General features: G+C 38.2%; 1 protein-coding gene across 1 annotated transcript in view; it reads left to right on the top strand.

Annotated features, from left to right (window-relative positions):
• The first annotated feature begins 2074 nt into the window (after positions 1-2074).
• Positions 2075-15829, top strand: part of myom2b (myomesin 2b) — a 29506-nt gene continuing 15751 nt past the window's right edge. The window contains exons 1-16 of the mRNA XM_040131430.1: positions 2075-2157; positions 4914-4971; positions 5291-5445; positions 5712-5798; positions 10022-10110; positions 10385-10435; positions 10540-10704; positions 11140-11301; positions 11546-11687; positions 12257-12456; positions 13639-13692; positions 13832-13959; positions 14492-14675; positions 14838-15012; positions 15115-15236; positions 15391-15578. Coding sequence (XP_039987364.1) covers positions 2075-2157; positions 4914-4971; positions 5291-5445; positions 5712-5798; positions 10022-10110; positions 10385-10435; positions 10540-10704; positions 11140-11301; positions 11546-11687; positions 12257-12456; positions 13639-13692; positions 13832-13959; positions 14492-14675; positions 14838-15012; positions 15115-15236; positions 15391-15578 — 2043 coding nt within the window. The remainder of the gene's footprint in view (positions 2158-4913; positions 4972-5290; positions 5446-5711; positions 5799-10021; positions 10111-10384; positions 10436-10539; positions 10705-11139; positions 11302-11545; positions 11688-12256; positions 12457-13638; positions 13693-13831; positions 13960-14491; positions 14676-14837; positions 15013-15114; positions 15237-15390; positions 15579-15829) is intronic.

Raw genomic sequence — 15829 nt, 5'->3', positions numbered from 1 at the left:
CTTCTTATGTGTGTTGTTTTGATCGTCCATTGTAAAGCATTTTGTATCTTAGCTATTTAACTTTTCAATGGCAACCATTAATGCATGTGAAATAGTATGAACTTGAACATATAAAAGAGTAATTAACATATTTCAACCTAAACTCTTCTACTGCATAACCATGCGATACAACCAGGAAATTAACAGTCATTATTGACTTCAGGGGTCAGAGGTTAGAGGTCAGGGATTAGGGCATTATGGTGTCATCTATCTGCTTGACTGCTTGATTGACAGTTTTGGTGCGTTAGAATTGAATTGAACATGGCTTTGGCGATAGTTACAGTGACCCTGAAGCTGGGGCGAGTGTTCAAAGATGTGGAGGTAAGAATGTCTTTGCAAATGCAACACGTCTCAGTAGCTTTGAGGGTGAGGTTGGGCAGGGGAAATAGCTTCATGTTACATTGGACCCCCTTTCTGGTCTCTGAAGACTCAGGTGATGTAAGGCAGTTATGTTCCACTATGTGTGCATGATGTAAGACAAAGTTATGTTCTTGCTTTGGTGTCTGTACTGTATTTATTTATTATTTATTTATTTCAGGCACCCAGCTAATAAGAAAGAGTACAAATCCTTTGCAAAGAGAATGCTGTCATCACCTGAAAGTAAAAACACTTCTAACTAATTTCAGTTTTCCTTACAAAAAGGTTCTACTGTTTAGCTATGAAGATGCCCCCTACAGGGGTAGGCAAAGTGTAAATACACACTGTAAACACACAGCAATGTAATCAACATGTCCATGAATTCTTCAGGGGTGAGATACTGAATAGTAAAATGGAGACTGGACTGCCGTTGTGGAATTTCACCTTATAAACTTTCATGTATGTGGTGTGAATTAAAGTGAATGCATTTTATATCTATGAAACACTATGAAGATGAGATGAAGGATGCACTTTCTCAAATGGTTGGTGAGACGATCCAAAGGAAAACCATTTTTGGCTGAGTAATTTAGTTTTTTAAATATTGGAGGTTTTCATTTCATGAGAAAGCCAAATGTCTTAATAAATGTGATAACACATTTGAGGAAACTTAACTGTCAGTGATTTGTGTGTGTGGCAGTCTTTCCCTTTCTTTCTTTCTTTCTTTCTTTCTTTCTTTCTTTCTTTCTTTCTTTCTTTCTTTCTTTCTTTTCTTTTCTTTTTTTTGTACCGGTGATAATATTATCAGTGCTGGATTCATGTCATGTTATGTCTTAGCTTGCTGCTTGTACAGATTTATAATATAGATTAGATTAATATAGATTTATAATAGAAACTTGTTATGATAAGAGCTATACTTTCACAGAGTTCACACTAAGTAACTATCCTTTTATATTTAATTTTGTATTGTTTCATTCACTTGTCTTTAAAGTGGAAAATGACAACATTTACAGTCTACCCCTATTAAATTAATATGCTATAATTGCTGGTGCTGAATTTAGAGCTGTCAAATTGAAGGACAATCTTTGGCGCAGCTTTACTGTCGGTGATATACATTACTGGTCCAACAATAGTCTACATCCATGTCTTTTGTTTATGTGTATGTTCATGTTTGTGTGTCCTGGTGGTGTCTTTAAGGTGACACCACCAGCAATGACAAGGTGTCACCTTGTCATTGCTGAAGCTACCAGTAAGACTGTTGTGTGTGTGCGTGTGTGTATGTATGTGTGTGTGAGTGTCTGTGACAGCTATATGTGTCCAAATTCCAGGAGGGCTTTTCTTTTTGTAAGGGACAAGGCAGTAAACACAGATATATTGTTCATTATTGTTGCCACACATTGTTGAAAAGCACAGAGTCATTAACACAGAGAAAGACAGCATTTTGCTGCCAAATGCCCTAAATACTCCTCCACATAATTAATCATCTCTTTCCTTCTTTACATTTGACTACATAATCCCTCAGGGGTGGAAGCCTTTGTGTTTTTGTTTGTGTGTGTTGGTATCGCTGTTGCTGCTCTGACTTGATGGCGAGGATATACTGTTCTTTGTAACCATGTCAGTATTTGTGTGTGTGTGTGTGTGTGTGTTGCTGTTCCAACAGGTCAGTAACTACAGTGTCATCATGTCAGTGTGGATCAAACGTGGGAATTACAACCATGAATACCACCACAAACAAAGCCGATATGTGGTTAAAGAATACAGCAGGTACAGGAGAGACTCTAACGCCACAATAATTACAACTAAAATGTAGAGCTAATGCAACACTTTGATAGTTCTAATATTATTACTAATAGTAGTATTGTAACAGCAGTAAGCTTTGTCATTGCTAAACTGGAAAATTCAGCCACGTCCGAGTAAATATAACAAAAACAACCTCACTTAAAAACCCAGCCTAGGTTGAAATAGTAAAGCTAACCTGGTTAACATTAGGCTAACATCAAGACCAAACTAACACTGAGCTGGCCAAGCTAAACTTGTGAATATTTTTCACAAGGGGTGTCCCAAGTTCATCTTTGAAATCCATATCAGGGCTAATTAAAGCACTTTTTAAAATTGATTTGTTATTGACTTCCTATGCAGAAGTCAAAAACCTCCCCTCTGTGCTCTGTTAAAACACTGAAACGTATTTGCAATGCACAGACTTGCCAGTCAGTGTACTGCACAGTTTTAACAAGGTCCCATATTGAGAGTGTACATCAGTGAGCAGGTTGAGAAAAAAATATTTTGCTAACAGTAACTACGTTGAATGTTTATGTATGTGTTTGTTTGTGTGTGTGATTTATGAGGAATACCAACAGGTATCCTGGCTGCTGTGTTTCATGTCTAGACTTACCACATTCTACTCTTGCTGCTGCTCACTTTTTTTTGCTTCTGTTTTATTTTTTGCTAATAAGCAGCTAACCAGCACACAAGTCTGACCTTTTTTAAATGAGGACTACTTAATAAGTTTAACAAAGTGTTCAAGTGTTGGGCTCTTTTTTCCACTCTAGTGGCAGTGCTCCTGCCCCTATAGAGCTTATTTCCTAACCAATTTCCTATCTTTTTTTTTAAACTCAAGTAAGTATGAAGCTTGCACGTGTAATGTGCCCGAACAATAACTTATTTGCTGAGCAAATATAAGTTAACTGTTGAAAGTGATCATTTTCTCTTCAGACGACAACATTCCAGGCACATTTACACAACCATAAGAATTTGTTTTTCAACATTTTTACTTCACCTACACTCAAAGCATATGGAGTCTGTTCATTTCACATACTGTAGATTGACCCTCTCTATTCTATATAGCAGCACACTGAAATTTGCATTTACTTGTTTCTCCAATTAAGGTAAACCCTCACAAATCCCACAGGCTGTGTAAATGGCTGTCAAATACCCACCTGGTATCCACTTGCAAAACAAAAACTTTGATAATTTCTCTTGGTCAAGAATTGCCTTCATGTTCCTCAACATGCAACATTGCCCCTCCTGCCCAGGTCGCATCACAGCGTCAGATCATCACAAAAACTGTTTCGTCTGTCTCTGCCAACTTCCCCGCTGACTTTCTGGAATGCAGGACACTCCATTCTATTTTTCTGGTGGCAGTGGTGGAATGACTTCTGGCCTCGATGCTTTATTGACAACAGTGATGAAAGACTCAGAGCTTCCCACTTCTGGCTTTACCTCTCCTGTCGACATCTCCAGCTCTGATGCAGCGCGCCAAATGTCAGCTCTGGGGCAGCGTCTCATGGGTTGGGCCTTCGGTAGCATAGTCTGCTGGATATGGGATTTGGCTATGCGCAAAAAAGACTGTGTATAGCAGTAAAAAAAAGAGGGAGGGTGTCTGTTTTCTCTTATCTTTTAAAGAGCCGTTAGTCACAGTGGTTCATGACAAAAAATGGCTCTCCAAATGGACAACAGCTAGTGTTGTCCAGGAAGTTCTTACAACTTACAAACGCAGGTGAAAAATCTTCTCTTTGTGGTGCTCAAGGCTCTCTGATGTCAACCACATGAGCCCACTTATGAAATTTTCCCTAAGTTGGAGTCTCTTCATAGATGATTGCGTGTTGATAGCCTGCTGTGTAAGGTCAGGCTCAGTCAGGGAGGCTTGGAAAGTGTCCCGCACGATCCAGGTTCACACCCTTTTGTCTCATGTTGGTGTCATCTCGGAGGTTGAAAGTATGGCACATTACTTCTTTAAGCTTTTACAGCCTGTCAGAGGCTGGTAAAAATCTGTAAGGAAAATAGAAAATTGTTCTTTTTATTCCTAGTTCAGAAAGTGTGGTTTGAACCTGCCGACCACCTGAAGCTTTTCTGTGTGGAGTGTAGTGATAGATGGATGGTAATCAGTAAGAACAGGCGTAAAATCTAAGCTTGTCACAGTGCCACTTCTTCAGTCTTCATGGATGCACTGTCGGGATACAACAGCCCATATTTCAGCAAGTATTAGGTTGGATTGGTGGATCAGTAAAGACTGACTTAATTGCAAATTTCAGTGCAGCAGCTGCTCAGCAGAGAACAGTGAGCAGGCCTGAAGAGCTTGCTAAAGGCCTCTGTCTTTGCTCATAGAACTAGGATTATAATGGATAACTTTCATTTTTCAACTCTTTCATGTATTTTAATAATTGGACTGGACACAGGCAGCATACTGTTTGATATCTGGACCAGCAGGCACCTGCATAACTGCTGTTCACATGTATCATATCTCCGGAACAGCACAAGGCATTTTTCACACACATATACATATATATATTTAAAAAAAAAAAAAAAATCAGTGCTACTTACTGTAAATGTTTTTTGGGCAGTGATACGCCCTTACTTGAGGCTAATATAACATCTTTTAACAAATGTTACATAGTCTTACAATATTTACATGCTAAGTAGGTACACGTTACATCACATAATTTTAAGAATTTACTCAATTCTCAGCCTATGTACAAGGTAAAACATTATTTTCCTGAAACTGACTTACTGTTTGTCTTTAGCTCTGAGGCGATGGAGGAGAGATATGAGCACAAAACAAAAGCTCGCATCCAGGAAGTGGTAAGAATCTATGAAATCACACTATCCAGACTTGCATTAAAACAATGGATGAAATCCTTATGTCACTACCTGTACATGAGCTTCTACTAATACAATGATACTTTACGGTGGTTGTGGTAGGATTTTATGATAATAATACATTGAAACAACAGTGATATTATTATTATTAATAATATAATTATTATGCAATAAGCCAATAAGGTGAAGTGTGTGATTAGTAATATAGTATATGGTAGTATAATATTATAAAGTATTACACTACTGTATAGTATTATTATACTATTTTTAATATTAATTGGTATTCTGGTTACCTTTCTAGGTAAGGACAAAGATGGCGGACAAATATGTGCGTGAGGAGCCCATGATCAGGGGACCAAAGTTCCAGGTCAGACTCAGATCCCACACCGTGTTTGAAAACACGCCAATCAAACTCTTCTGTACTGTTGAGGGCTTCCCCATGCCTATTGTAAAATGGTGAGTAAGAACTGAAAAATTGATTCCCTGGTAATTTAATACAAAAATTTAAAAATTATACCCTATGAATCAGAAGTGGAATTTTTTTGGTTAAATGTCTCACATAACAGTTGCACATGTTTACTGTGTTTCATGACTTAGGTTTGTCAACTGTGTGTCTTTTCTTAGATATAATATTATTGATCTTAGTGATAATGATGAAAAACTTTTCTATTAGGGCTCCACATGTCTTGACGCTGGAGAGCCGTAATTTTCCTCTATTTTAGGTATAAAGATGGTTTGCTCCTGGACATGTCCTCTGGAAGGTACCTGGTTGAAACCAAAGGTGGAATCCATTCTCTGGAGATCCCACGGTACAGTCAGTTCATAAACACAACTTTAACGTTATTTAACAGGTGTCCTTTAGAGTTATCGACCACTTGATAAGTAGGTTTTAATGTTAAAAAGGAACTGCACTGATTTTACTCACAAAGGTCAGTTTATGTATCAGAACAGGCTGGAAAGGTTTATTAAATGATGCTGTAGAGTTGCATTATGCGACCTACAGGATCCATTATTTTTGAAGTTTTACCTATAGTAGTCTCTTCTGCCCTGATTTTGACCATTCCTTTTTTTAGTTCTTAATCTGTCTCTTGGAAGTCCCTCAACTTAATGCATGTGCAATACTAAATCGCTTGAATATCCCTTATTTGTATTTTGTTTTATACAATGTACACACAAGCTTTCAGGTAATATGTTACACATTTGTTCCGACTGCAGAGAGCAGTAACAGTTTGTAGCGGTAAAATGCATTATTAAAGGTAGCAATGCACTGATAAAAGAGAATAAAAAGAAGACCACAAGCTGATGTAAGCAATGCATGTGTATAAAAATTTAAAACAAAGGTTTTTTCAAATGGTAATGCATTGAATGTTTGTCAGACTTTAAGGATACAGTTCATTTTTATGAGAAAGTATTCTTGTTTACAATGAAAATTCTACAGGGTGTTTTGAACTAATATTGTCCATTTACTCCTTTACTAAGTTTGTAATTCATGACTTAGTGTTACACAAAACTTATTCATGATCCTTGCCCGCTTGGCCCAATGTCTGGCTCAAGACTACGCCGAGAACAATCAGAAAATCTCTCCTGCCAGTCACAACAGGATCTGCACACAAATTCAGACTAGAGTAATAACATCAGAGTCAGCTGATTGGCTGTGTGTGTAGGCTGTGTGGTTACATACTGTATTTAGGACAAGAGCATATCCCACTCTCCCTCCAGTCTTAGGAAGCTCAGCTGTTCAAGTGCTGACCTCAGTGCCACATGATACTCCAGGATTCTTTCACTCATCACTCCTTCCTTGGATCCAATCACCTCGAGTTCCCTCTGTCTGTTACTTACATACAGTTCAACCCACAATGAAACTCACTGCATTATTTCTTAAATAGTTTAGATTAATGCTCCTCAGCTCCATGAGCCTCGTAAAAGGTTTGAAGAGGTGTACTGTACAGTCCTTTTTGAAATTATTGGCATCCTTGATTTTAAGTACATCATTTAGAATATCTTGATAAATAAATGAAAATTAGAACTAATTTTGTATAATTAGAATATTTAATAAAATGTCAATATTTACTGAACTACAAGAACAAAAATGCTTTCATATAGTGAAATAAAAAATACAGACATAAAGTGTACACTTGACACAATTATTGGTCCCATTCTGTTGAATTTAAATGAGTTCCTCAAACAAAATAAAAAACAAATAAGACTCACCTGTGCTTAATTTTCAGTGTTCACATGACCTTAATTAACCACTAATGATGGTTTTACCTCACAAAAAGGGGCTGAATGTTTCCAGTTTCTTTTTTACAATGGTGAAGACAACAGAGCTGTCTGAGAGCATCAGAAATGCTATCATCAAATAACATAATTCCAAAGGCTACATGGCAATCGCCAAAGAATCTGAAATTCATGTTTCAACAGTTCGTAATGATAAAGAAGTTTCACAGTCATAAAACTGTTAAGTTGCTTCCAGGGCGTGACGCTGAGAAGAAACTCAGTGAGAGAAGTCTCCAAAGGTTGATGCTGATTGTGGAAAAAACACCATGCAAGACATCTGAATAACTTCAGGCTGACCTGGAACAATCTGGGGGTTTCAGCCCGTATCATATGCATCACACTAAAGCATGTAGGGCTCCAGGGGCGAAGGCCAAGGAGGACACCACTACTGAAAGAAAGGCACAAAAAGGCAAAACTGATGTTTGCAAAAACTTTCATAGATAAACCTCAGGCTTTCTGGGATAATGTTCTATTGACAGTTGAAACCAAAGTAGAGCTCTTTGGGAATGCAGAGCATCAGTTTGTTTATAGGTGACAAAATGAAGCCCACAAGGAAAAGAACACCCCACTTACAGTAAAACATGGTGGAAGTTCTGTCAAGCTGTGGGGCTGCTTTGTGCCTCTGGTACTGGAGGCACTGAATGTATCAAATGAATGATGAAATCAGAAGATCACCGAGCCATTTTAGAGCGAAATGTGTTACCCAGTGTCAGAAAACTAGATTTGAGGCAAAGGTCTTCGGTCTTTCAGCAGGATAGTGACCCAAAGCACACATCCAGCAGCACAAAAGAATGGTTGAAAAGGAAATGATGGACTGTTTTAAACTGGCCAGCAAAGACTCCTGACCTCAATCCCATTGACAACCTTTGCAGAGAACTGAAATCTGCCATTGCCAAAAGGTCTCCTGCAAACTTAAAAAGGCTTGAATGCATAGTAATGGAAGAGTGGAAGAAACTACCAGCAGACAGGTGCTAGAAGCTTCTAGATGGCTACAAGAAACATTTAGAGACTGTCATTGTTGCCAAAGTTTCCTCAACCAAATAATAGTGAAGGATGGCGATAATTGCCTCTGGGGTACATTTTGTGTTTGTATTATTTCACTATTATGCAAGTTTTTTATTTTTTTATTTTCTCTTGTTCAGTAACCTTGGACATTTTATTAAAAAATTCTAGTTATACAAAATTGGTTAATTTGCATTTAATTCTGAAGATATTCTAAGCTCTGTACTTAAAATTCAGGGGTGCAAATAATTTCAACCAAGACTGTATATGACTGTTAGATAAATTACAATTTACTATGAATGTTTTGTGTTTTTAAGTGAAAAAATAGCAAGAGGGTCTCAGCAACTTGTGGAAATTTAAAGCCAGACTCATGACAGAGAGAGAAACTGCAGAATCCCTAGCGATCCCTGGCGATCCTTACACCATGACATTCCTGTGCACAACTTCCCAGCAACCCCGCCTACACACACAAACGCACACACACACACACACACACACACACACACACACACACACACACACACACACACACACACACACACACACACACACACACACACAGTTGCACCAGTGCAAAACATTTCTGTGCATTTAAAGTATTTACTGAATGTTATGATTCAAAATAAGAATACATTTGGTACTCTCCTCCAGCTCCCTGCTGAAACTCACTGTAGTCACTTTCACTAATAATGTCAAAGTCATCTCCTTATGACTACAACAGCCTGTGAATTCTGCATGGGTTGAAATTCGCATTGGTGAGAAGAGCATCAGGGATAGAGAGAAATTTAGGGAGGGATAGAAAGATGAAGATACTGGAGGATACAGAGAGAATTAAAGAAGAAGGAGTTTAAACTCAAGGTTGTTCTTCAGACCATGAACGTGTGGCTTATAATGACTGTGAGAAAGGAACCTGGCTTTGGCTTCTGTAGCAGCCCTCTTGTGCCTCTCAGTCTGGTTTATACTTGACACCAGGGGTTAACTGCAGTCCTTTTGTCAATAGCTATTACATAGGTTTTGATTTATAGTCCAGTGTCAGATTTCACCCATGGATAGCACCACCACAACACTAGACACATGTATCAGACACGATCAGGCCCATTCCCATGCAAATATGCCACTTTAAAGCAAGCAAGTTCCGAATCACAAAAGACATACAGTATTCTGATGCATTACAAACTGCAACTCATGGAATGCATGTTGCAGTATGAGATTTGATTTTAAAATTAAAAGTTAAAAAAAAAAAAAGTACTGCAAACCTGACCTGATATAGAATTAACAGTATGTAAAATGCTAAGTCTTGTAAAAGCATTACATCATCCACCTAGAATAGGTCAAGTAGGATAAAACCAGATGTACAGTGTCCCATACAAGAGAGCTGGAGGTCAAAACCAATGCCTTTTCCACATAACTGAACCCAGCAGTGCTGTCGGTTCTACAGTATTTGTAAATAGGGGCTTTGCTCAATCTCTGCTGTGCCCTCTCAGCTGCTGATTATCCCTTGCACCATAATGCAATCATGTGGGAAATTATTACTCATTTGGTACATTAATTTCATACGCCTTGTAAAAGCAAATCCACACAGGCATTAAATCAGCAGGTTACAGTTAGCCCTGTTAGAGGAGATCCTCATGGATATAAAGTACATCTGGTACGTAGGCATTTTCCAACCTTTTGATCAAAAAAGAGTCTCTGAGAATCCTGATGGGTATATTGACCTGGGATACCTCAATTGTGCTTTCTTGTGTTTTTACAGATGCTCAACTGATGACACAGCCCAATACACTGCTGTTGCTGGTAACATCCATGGACAGGCCTCTAGCCAGGCCTCTATCATTGTCAAGAGTAAGTCCTTCTGTCCAGTTACCTGGTATCTGATGTTGTAGCGGGATTTTTATCCGCTAGTCAAGCTCCTTTCTAAACATACATTCATTTCTGGACACACCACATTTTGCTGAGGCACTCGGTTCTATGAATGTACTTTTAGGCAGTCAGTTTTCCATTAACACCATCTGTTACCACCTGTCTGCTTCTTCACTAATTTCTTAACTTTTGTTATTACAACTGGCTGCTGCTAAATATGGTTCACTTTTGGTGTGTTTGTTTTTTAATCATGCAGGGTTCAGGGAGGAGGAAGAGACGTGTCCATATGCATGGTTGCCTTTTACAGGTAAGCATCATGATTACCTCCATCTCCTACCAGGTATGTCCAGAATTTACAAGATCAGTACCACTTTTAGGCTATAAAATATGTCTCTCTTTTGTGTCGCTCAGCGGCCATGCTGCCCAAGGTCCACTACACTAAAATCCACATTACTTTTCTGGAGAAGTTTGGACCAGTGTTTGCTGTTGAGGGACAATCTGCCACTCTGTCTGCTACCATGTCCCTGAACCCCAACCTGGCCAACCTGCAGCCTGAGGCACAGTGGTATAGAGATGGTAATTGTTTTAAAGTAACATATTATGACAAAGTAATCACACTGTAATTGCTAGTAATATATACTGGCTAGCACGGAGACTACCCAAGCCAGTCTAGTCGACATGCAGCCAAAGACACAGCTGTGGACAAATTCTACGGCCACTATTTTTTTACTGAAAATCAATTGTACCGAAAGTAGTTAAAAAGACTCGAGTAATATATATATCCACAGTTGATGAGTAGTTGAATTTGCTATGTGTGTCTTTAGACGTTACATAAAGGTGCCATGTGGTATAAAAGCATATTGTAATAGGTTAATCTTTAACATTCAAAATGGCTATATCCCGTCCAACCTCATGTATAATTTATAGAAATATATAGTTTTAGCACTTTTGTATAGAGGTTTATATGAATTATGCAGTGACACTGAATTCAGGATCCTGTCTCATTTCTAGACACTCGTCTGTTTGACTCTAAATGGGTGAAGATTGAAACTGGCAGAGGAGTCACCACCTTGACTCTTCCTAACCTCTACAAAGATGATGAAGGACTCTACACGCTGCGTATGGTCACCAAAGGAGGCACCGCGGCGCACAGTGCATTTGTCTCTGTCGCAGGTGAGTTGGTCTAGATGACTGGACAAATCCAACATTTAGCTAAAGAGGACCTATGGTTCAAATTTGAAATTTGAATCGTACTAGGATTTTTCTTTCTTTCTGTATGTCATCATAATGTTTGCCTCTTTTATGAATTTTACAGAGCTCTGTTTCCGTCCTTATTTTAATTATTATTATTTACATATTACATAACATTACATAACATGATTATTAAAACAATGTCACTCTGTCACTTCGTGTGTAGATGGCCCTCCCCCAGTCCCTGGTGCTCCGGGTGCTCCTATGGACATGAAGATCCATGACGCCAATAGAGACTATGTCATTGTGTCATGGAAGCCTCCTAATACCACCACAGAGGGTCCAATCCTGGGATACTTTGTGGACAAGTAGGAGCTACTGATATAAACACTATAAATAAATAAACTGACCAACATAAAGACAAACTGATTACTGTATGTCATCACATAGAGTTTTCTTGACTATCTGTACAAATGAAGGGGTTACTGTCTCTCGGGACAGGCAATCCTTCCATTTTCTCTATACTGCTCTACTCCCTCTTAGGATTTTCTCTGAATATTTTACAGCTAAGCTCAATTTTGACTTATTTTATCCCTCACATTTGACCCTATTTTACCCTGCTGAAAATATTCTTGTCAAAGTTCCTAGATTATGCTTTTGCTGTCAGATTAATTGTTGTAATCATCATCAGAGTTGCCACAACTTTTGTGGAAGAACCTCTTGAAAGTCTCCTCTGCAAATTCACCCTCCACTATTTAAAAACTTTAATTATACTTTTCATTAATTAAATACCTGTAGGTACATGGTGACATGATACCTGTCACTAATCACCAATATTGTGGTAATCAAAAACCATGCATGCAACATTCTTTTTTTTTCTCCTTTTCTGAACTCCTCTCCTCTTTTCTCCTTTTCTCTTTTAATCCTAATTTTGTAGATGTGAGGTTGGTACTGAAAACTGGACCCAATGCAATGATCACCCCATTAAGATCTGTAAATACCCCGTGTCTGGACTGTTTGAAGGACACTCCTACTACTTCAGAGTCAGAGCCGTCAACTCCCATGGAATCAGCAAACCATCCCGCATGTCTGATCCTATCGCTGCACTGGACCCCACTGAGTTTGAGAGGCTGTATGGTGGGTTTAACTGGATTAGTATAGAAAATGTCATCCTTGCCTTTATGATACATCATTTGAAGAATTGATCAATGTCTTCTTTACTCAGTGACATGCCAAATGTCAGTGCTGTTTTGGGATTTTTGGATTTAAAGTTATGATTTCTGACATTATTATAATAAAAATGTCTGCTTTGCTACTTTCTTTCGTTGACATAGCTCAAAAGCAGTTTATCATATAGCCACTCCATGAATGTATCCACACATTATTCACAACAAACACAGATTTTAAATAATACATTCCTGTTACTTCGGTTTTTTTATTGTGATATATGTTTTTGTTTTATATTAAAGTTGTGTGTTGTTACGTAACTATGTGATAGACTACCCACTTTACACCGCCATTTTGGCCACCTCTTGTAAAAGAGATAATGCATAATATATCTTAAGAGACTTCCTGGTTAAATAAAAAAGAGTAAAGAAAGAAAAATAAAGAAAGAAATATGTTGAGATAAAGTTTAATCCTAAAGAAGTTTTATACCAGTTTGAGAGTTGTACAGTTTGATAGTATGGTAGATACTATACCATGCTACATGATCAGATTTACTTTAATCACTGAGCAAGTTCACAGTAAATTACATTTATGTGCTATTGATGATTAGAGGTAATGTTGCTGTTAGGATGCTGAATGGAGTGGATGGAGCGCAGTTATCATGCTGCTTGTAAGACTACATTACTGTAATGTATTTAACGTAAACAGTTTACATTTAATTCATTGTAAATTCAGGTTGTTCACGTTTTCTGTTTTTAGATGTGCTTTTACATGGTTGGTGCAGAATTAGTTACATGTCTGATAATGTTGCTTCACTGACTAAACTGCTTCTTTGGCTTCTGGTCCATTCAAGGGTCACTGTACAATGTTTGGTTTATGTTTGAATAACGTGCCCTTCCTTGGTCAGTACGTTTAAAGAGACTTCTGTTACATGTATCACTGATCAAAAATTGATCTGTGAATTGATCAATGATACGTGTAACTGACTACATCATGTGATGAAAGGTAACATTGGGAAGCTAGTGTGCTTATGTGATTAAGAACCATAGAACCCAATTTATCCAAATATCTATCTGAAATCCACTTGAAGTAACTTCAACATCAACTCGAGGCAGATTGATGATCATGTCTTTTTTCTTTTTTTGTCTTTAGCCAAAAAGCTCGGAGGAAAACTGAGTGTTGTGTCTTACCATGATGAAGTTGAAGGTGGGTTTTTAATTAAAGTTAACCTATATTATAATATATTATAATATATTATTACATACTATAATTTATAGTATAATAATACTGATATTAGAGTTTTGTATATATAGTAATCTATGTCTGTGTGTGTGTTTCTGTGTAGCTGAGGGAAAGCCTCCAGGTGCTCCATCAGGAATTTATGCCTCAGAAACAGATAGAACATATGTTGTTCTGAGCTGGAAAGCTCCTGCATATTCCAGCAAGGTGCCCATGTGGTACTACATGGAAAAGGTAACAAACACTGCTGTACCACCGCCACTGTCACTCTGAATACTACACTGTAGATACAACTTGTGCATCTCACTTGTATTTTACAAACGCAAGGTCATGGTAAATGCATGGTACTCTTCTCTCTCCTCTGAAATCTAGAGGCCAACAACCAGGATTACATAATCAGAAATCATTTAAAATGTGTATTATAATGTCTTAAGTAAGTTTTTGACAACAAATACACTGTACTCTGTACACTGCTGTGTTTCGTCCAACAATACAAATTTAATCTCTAAAATTGAAAGAAACATTGCTGATCTTTTGTGTGAAACACTAAAATTTTGGTTTCAAAGAAACAATGCCCAAAGTTGACCAAGTCATATTATTAATAAAGCTGATATCAAGCAAATTGCTTTTGTGACAGAACAAGTTTACTGTACACAACAGTATACACTACTAGCATCACAACTCTGTAGCATATGCGTTTTCATGTGTTATGAAAACATGCTTATATGCTTTCCTTGTCCATCTCTCTCTATCCGTGTCCCCACAGTGCATGGCAGACAGCGGTGCGTGGCACCGTGTTAACACTCAGGTCCCTATTCGATCCCCACGTTATGCTGTCTTTGACCTGGAAGAAGGCAAACAATATAAATTCAGAGTTTTGTCTGCCAGTATCTATGGAACCAGTGAGCCATCAGAGCCAACAGGACCTATCCAGACTCAGGAACTCAAAGGTCTGTTTCTGTCCATTTTGTCTTTGTGTCACATAGATCATTCTACAAAGTGTTGAATAAGTCCACACTGTAAACATTTTTAAACTTTTTTTATCATTATTATTTTTATTGCCGCTGTTATGGTTGTTCATTGTTATTTTTAATTTTTTTTGCCGTCTTCAGGTGTACCATCAGCTCCCGGTCAGGTGATTGCTACAAGGGAAACAGACACCTCCGTCCTCATCCAGTGGGCTCCTCCAAAGGAACCCAACAATCTCATTGGCTACTACATCGACCAGTGTGTGAAGGGGTCCAAAAATTGGATATCGGCCAATCACAAGGCTCACAAGAGCACCAGGTATGTTTTGAACCAAACAAAAACACACTGTGTTGCTCAAAAATGTGATTGTTGGTTATAGCGTATGAAAGTGATCCTAAATGATGCTTTCTTTTTTTTCAGGTTTGTGGTTAGTGGTCTGACCAAAGGAGAAACCTATGTGTTCCGTGTCCAGGCTATCAATGAGCTGGGTCTCAGTGAAGAATCTCAGGAGTCCGCACCTCTGACTGTCAAAGCTGCCCTCAGTCAGTATTGGCATATTTTTCGTTGTTATTATTGACGATGATGGTGATAACGTTGATTACCTGCTTTGCAACATCTCACTGCTGTAATCATCATTTTGATGAAAGTGAAGTAATATTATTGTAATTATAAGTATTACAATTCGGCCCTTTTTAGACACCCCCTCTGCCCCCTACGGTATTGCTTTGCTGAACTGTGATGGCCATTCAATGGTTCTGAACTGGAAGAAGCCTCTTCACTCTGGAGGAGCAAAGATCAAAGATTATTATGTTGACAAAAGACGCAGCGGCACAGCCGTGTGGAGGGAGGTTCATATCCCACCACTCGCAGAAAGACTTTATAAGGTACAATAAAATTAAACTAACCATAAAACATCAAAATAAACTGAAGTGGGAGCTACAATTTTAGCATACACTGGTTGTTCTCTGATCCCACAGCAAAGCTTAAAGTCACATGCCTACTTTGTTTTGTTTTTAGTGTGGTTTGGTACACATTCTAAGAAAAATACCTGGGTCAGTTTGGATTATTGGATAAGCACTCATTTACTACACCCATCCAGTATTTCGTGCATTTTAGCAACCACGGTAACATTTTA

The sequence above is a fragment of the Xiphias gladius genome, chromosome 1 (genome assembly GCF_016859285.1).
Source record: "Xiphias gladius isolate SHS-SW01 ecotype Sanya breed wild chromosome 1, ASM1685928v1, whole genome shotgun sequence".
NCBI lineage: Eukaryota > Metazoa > Chordata > Actinopteri > Istiophoriformes > Xiphiidae > Xiphias > Xiphias gladius.
Note: the sequence above shows the minus strand (reverse complement) of the source record. Positions and strands in the feature narration are given on the sequence as shown.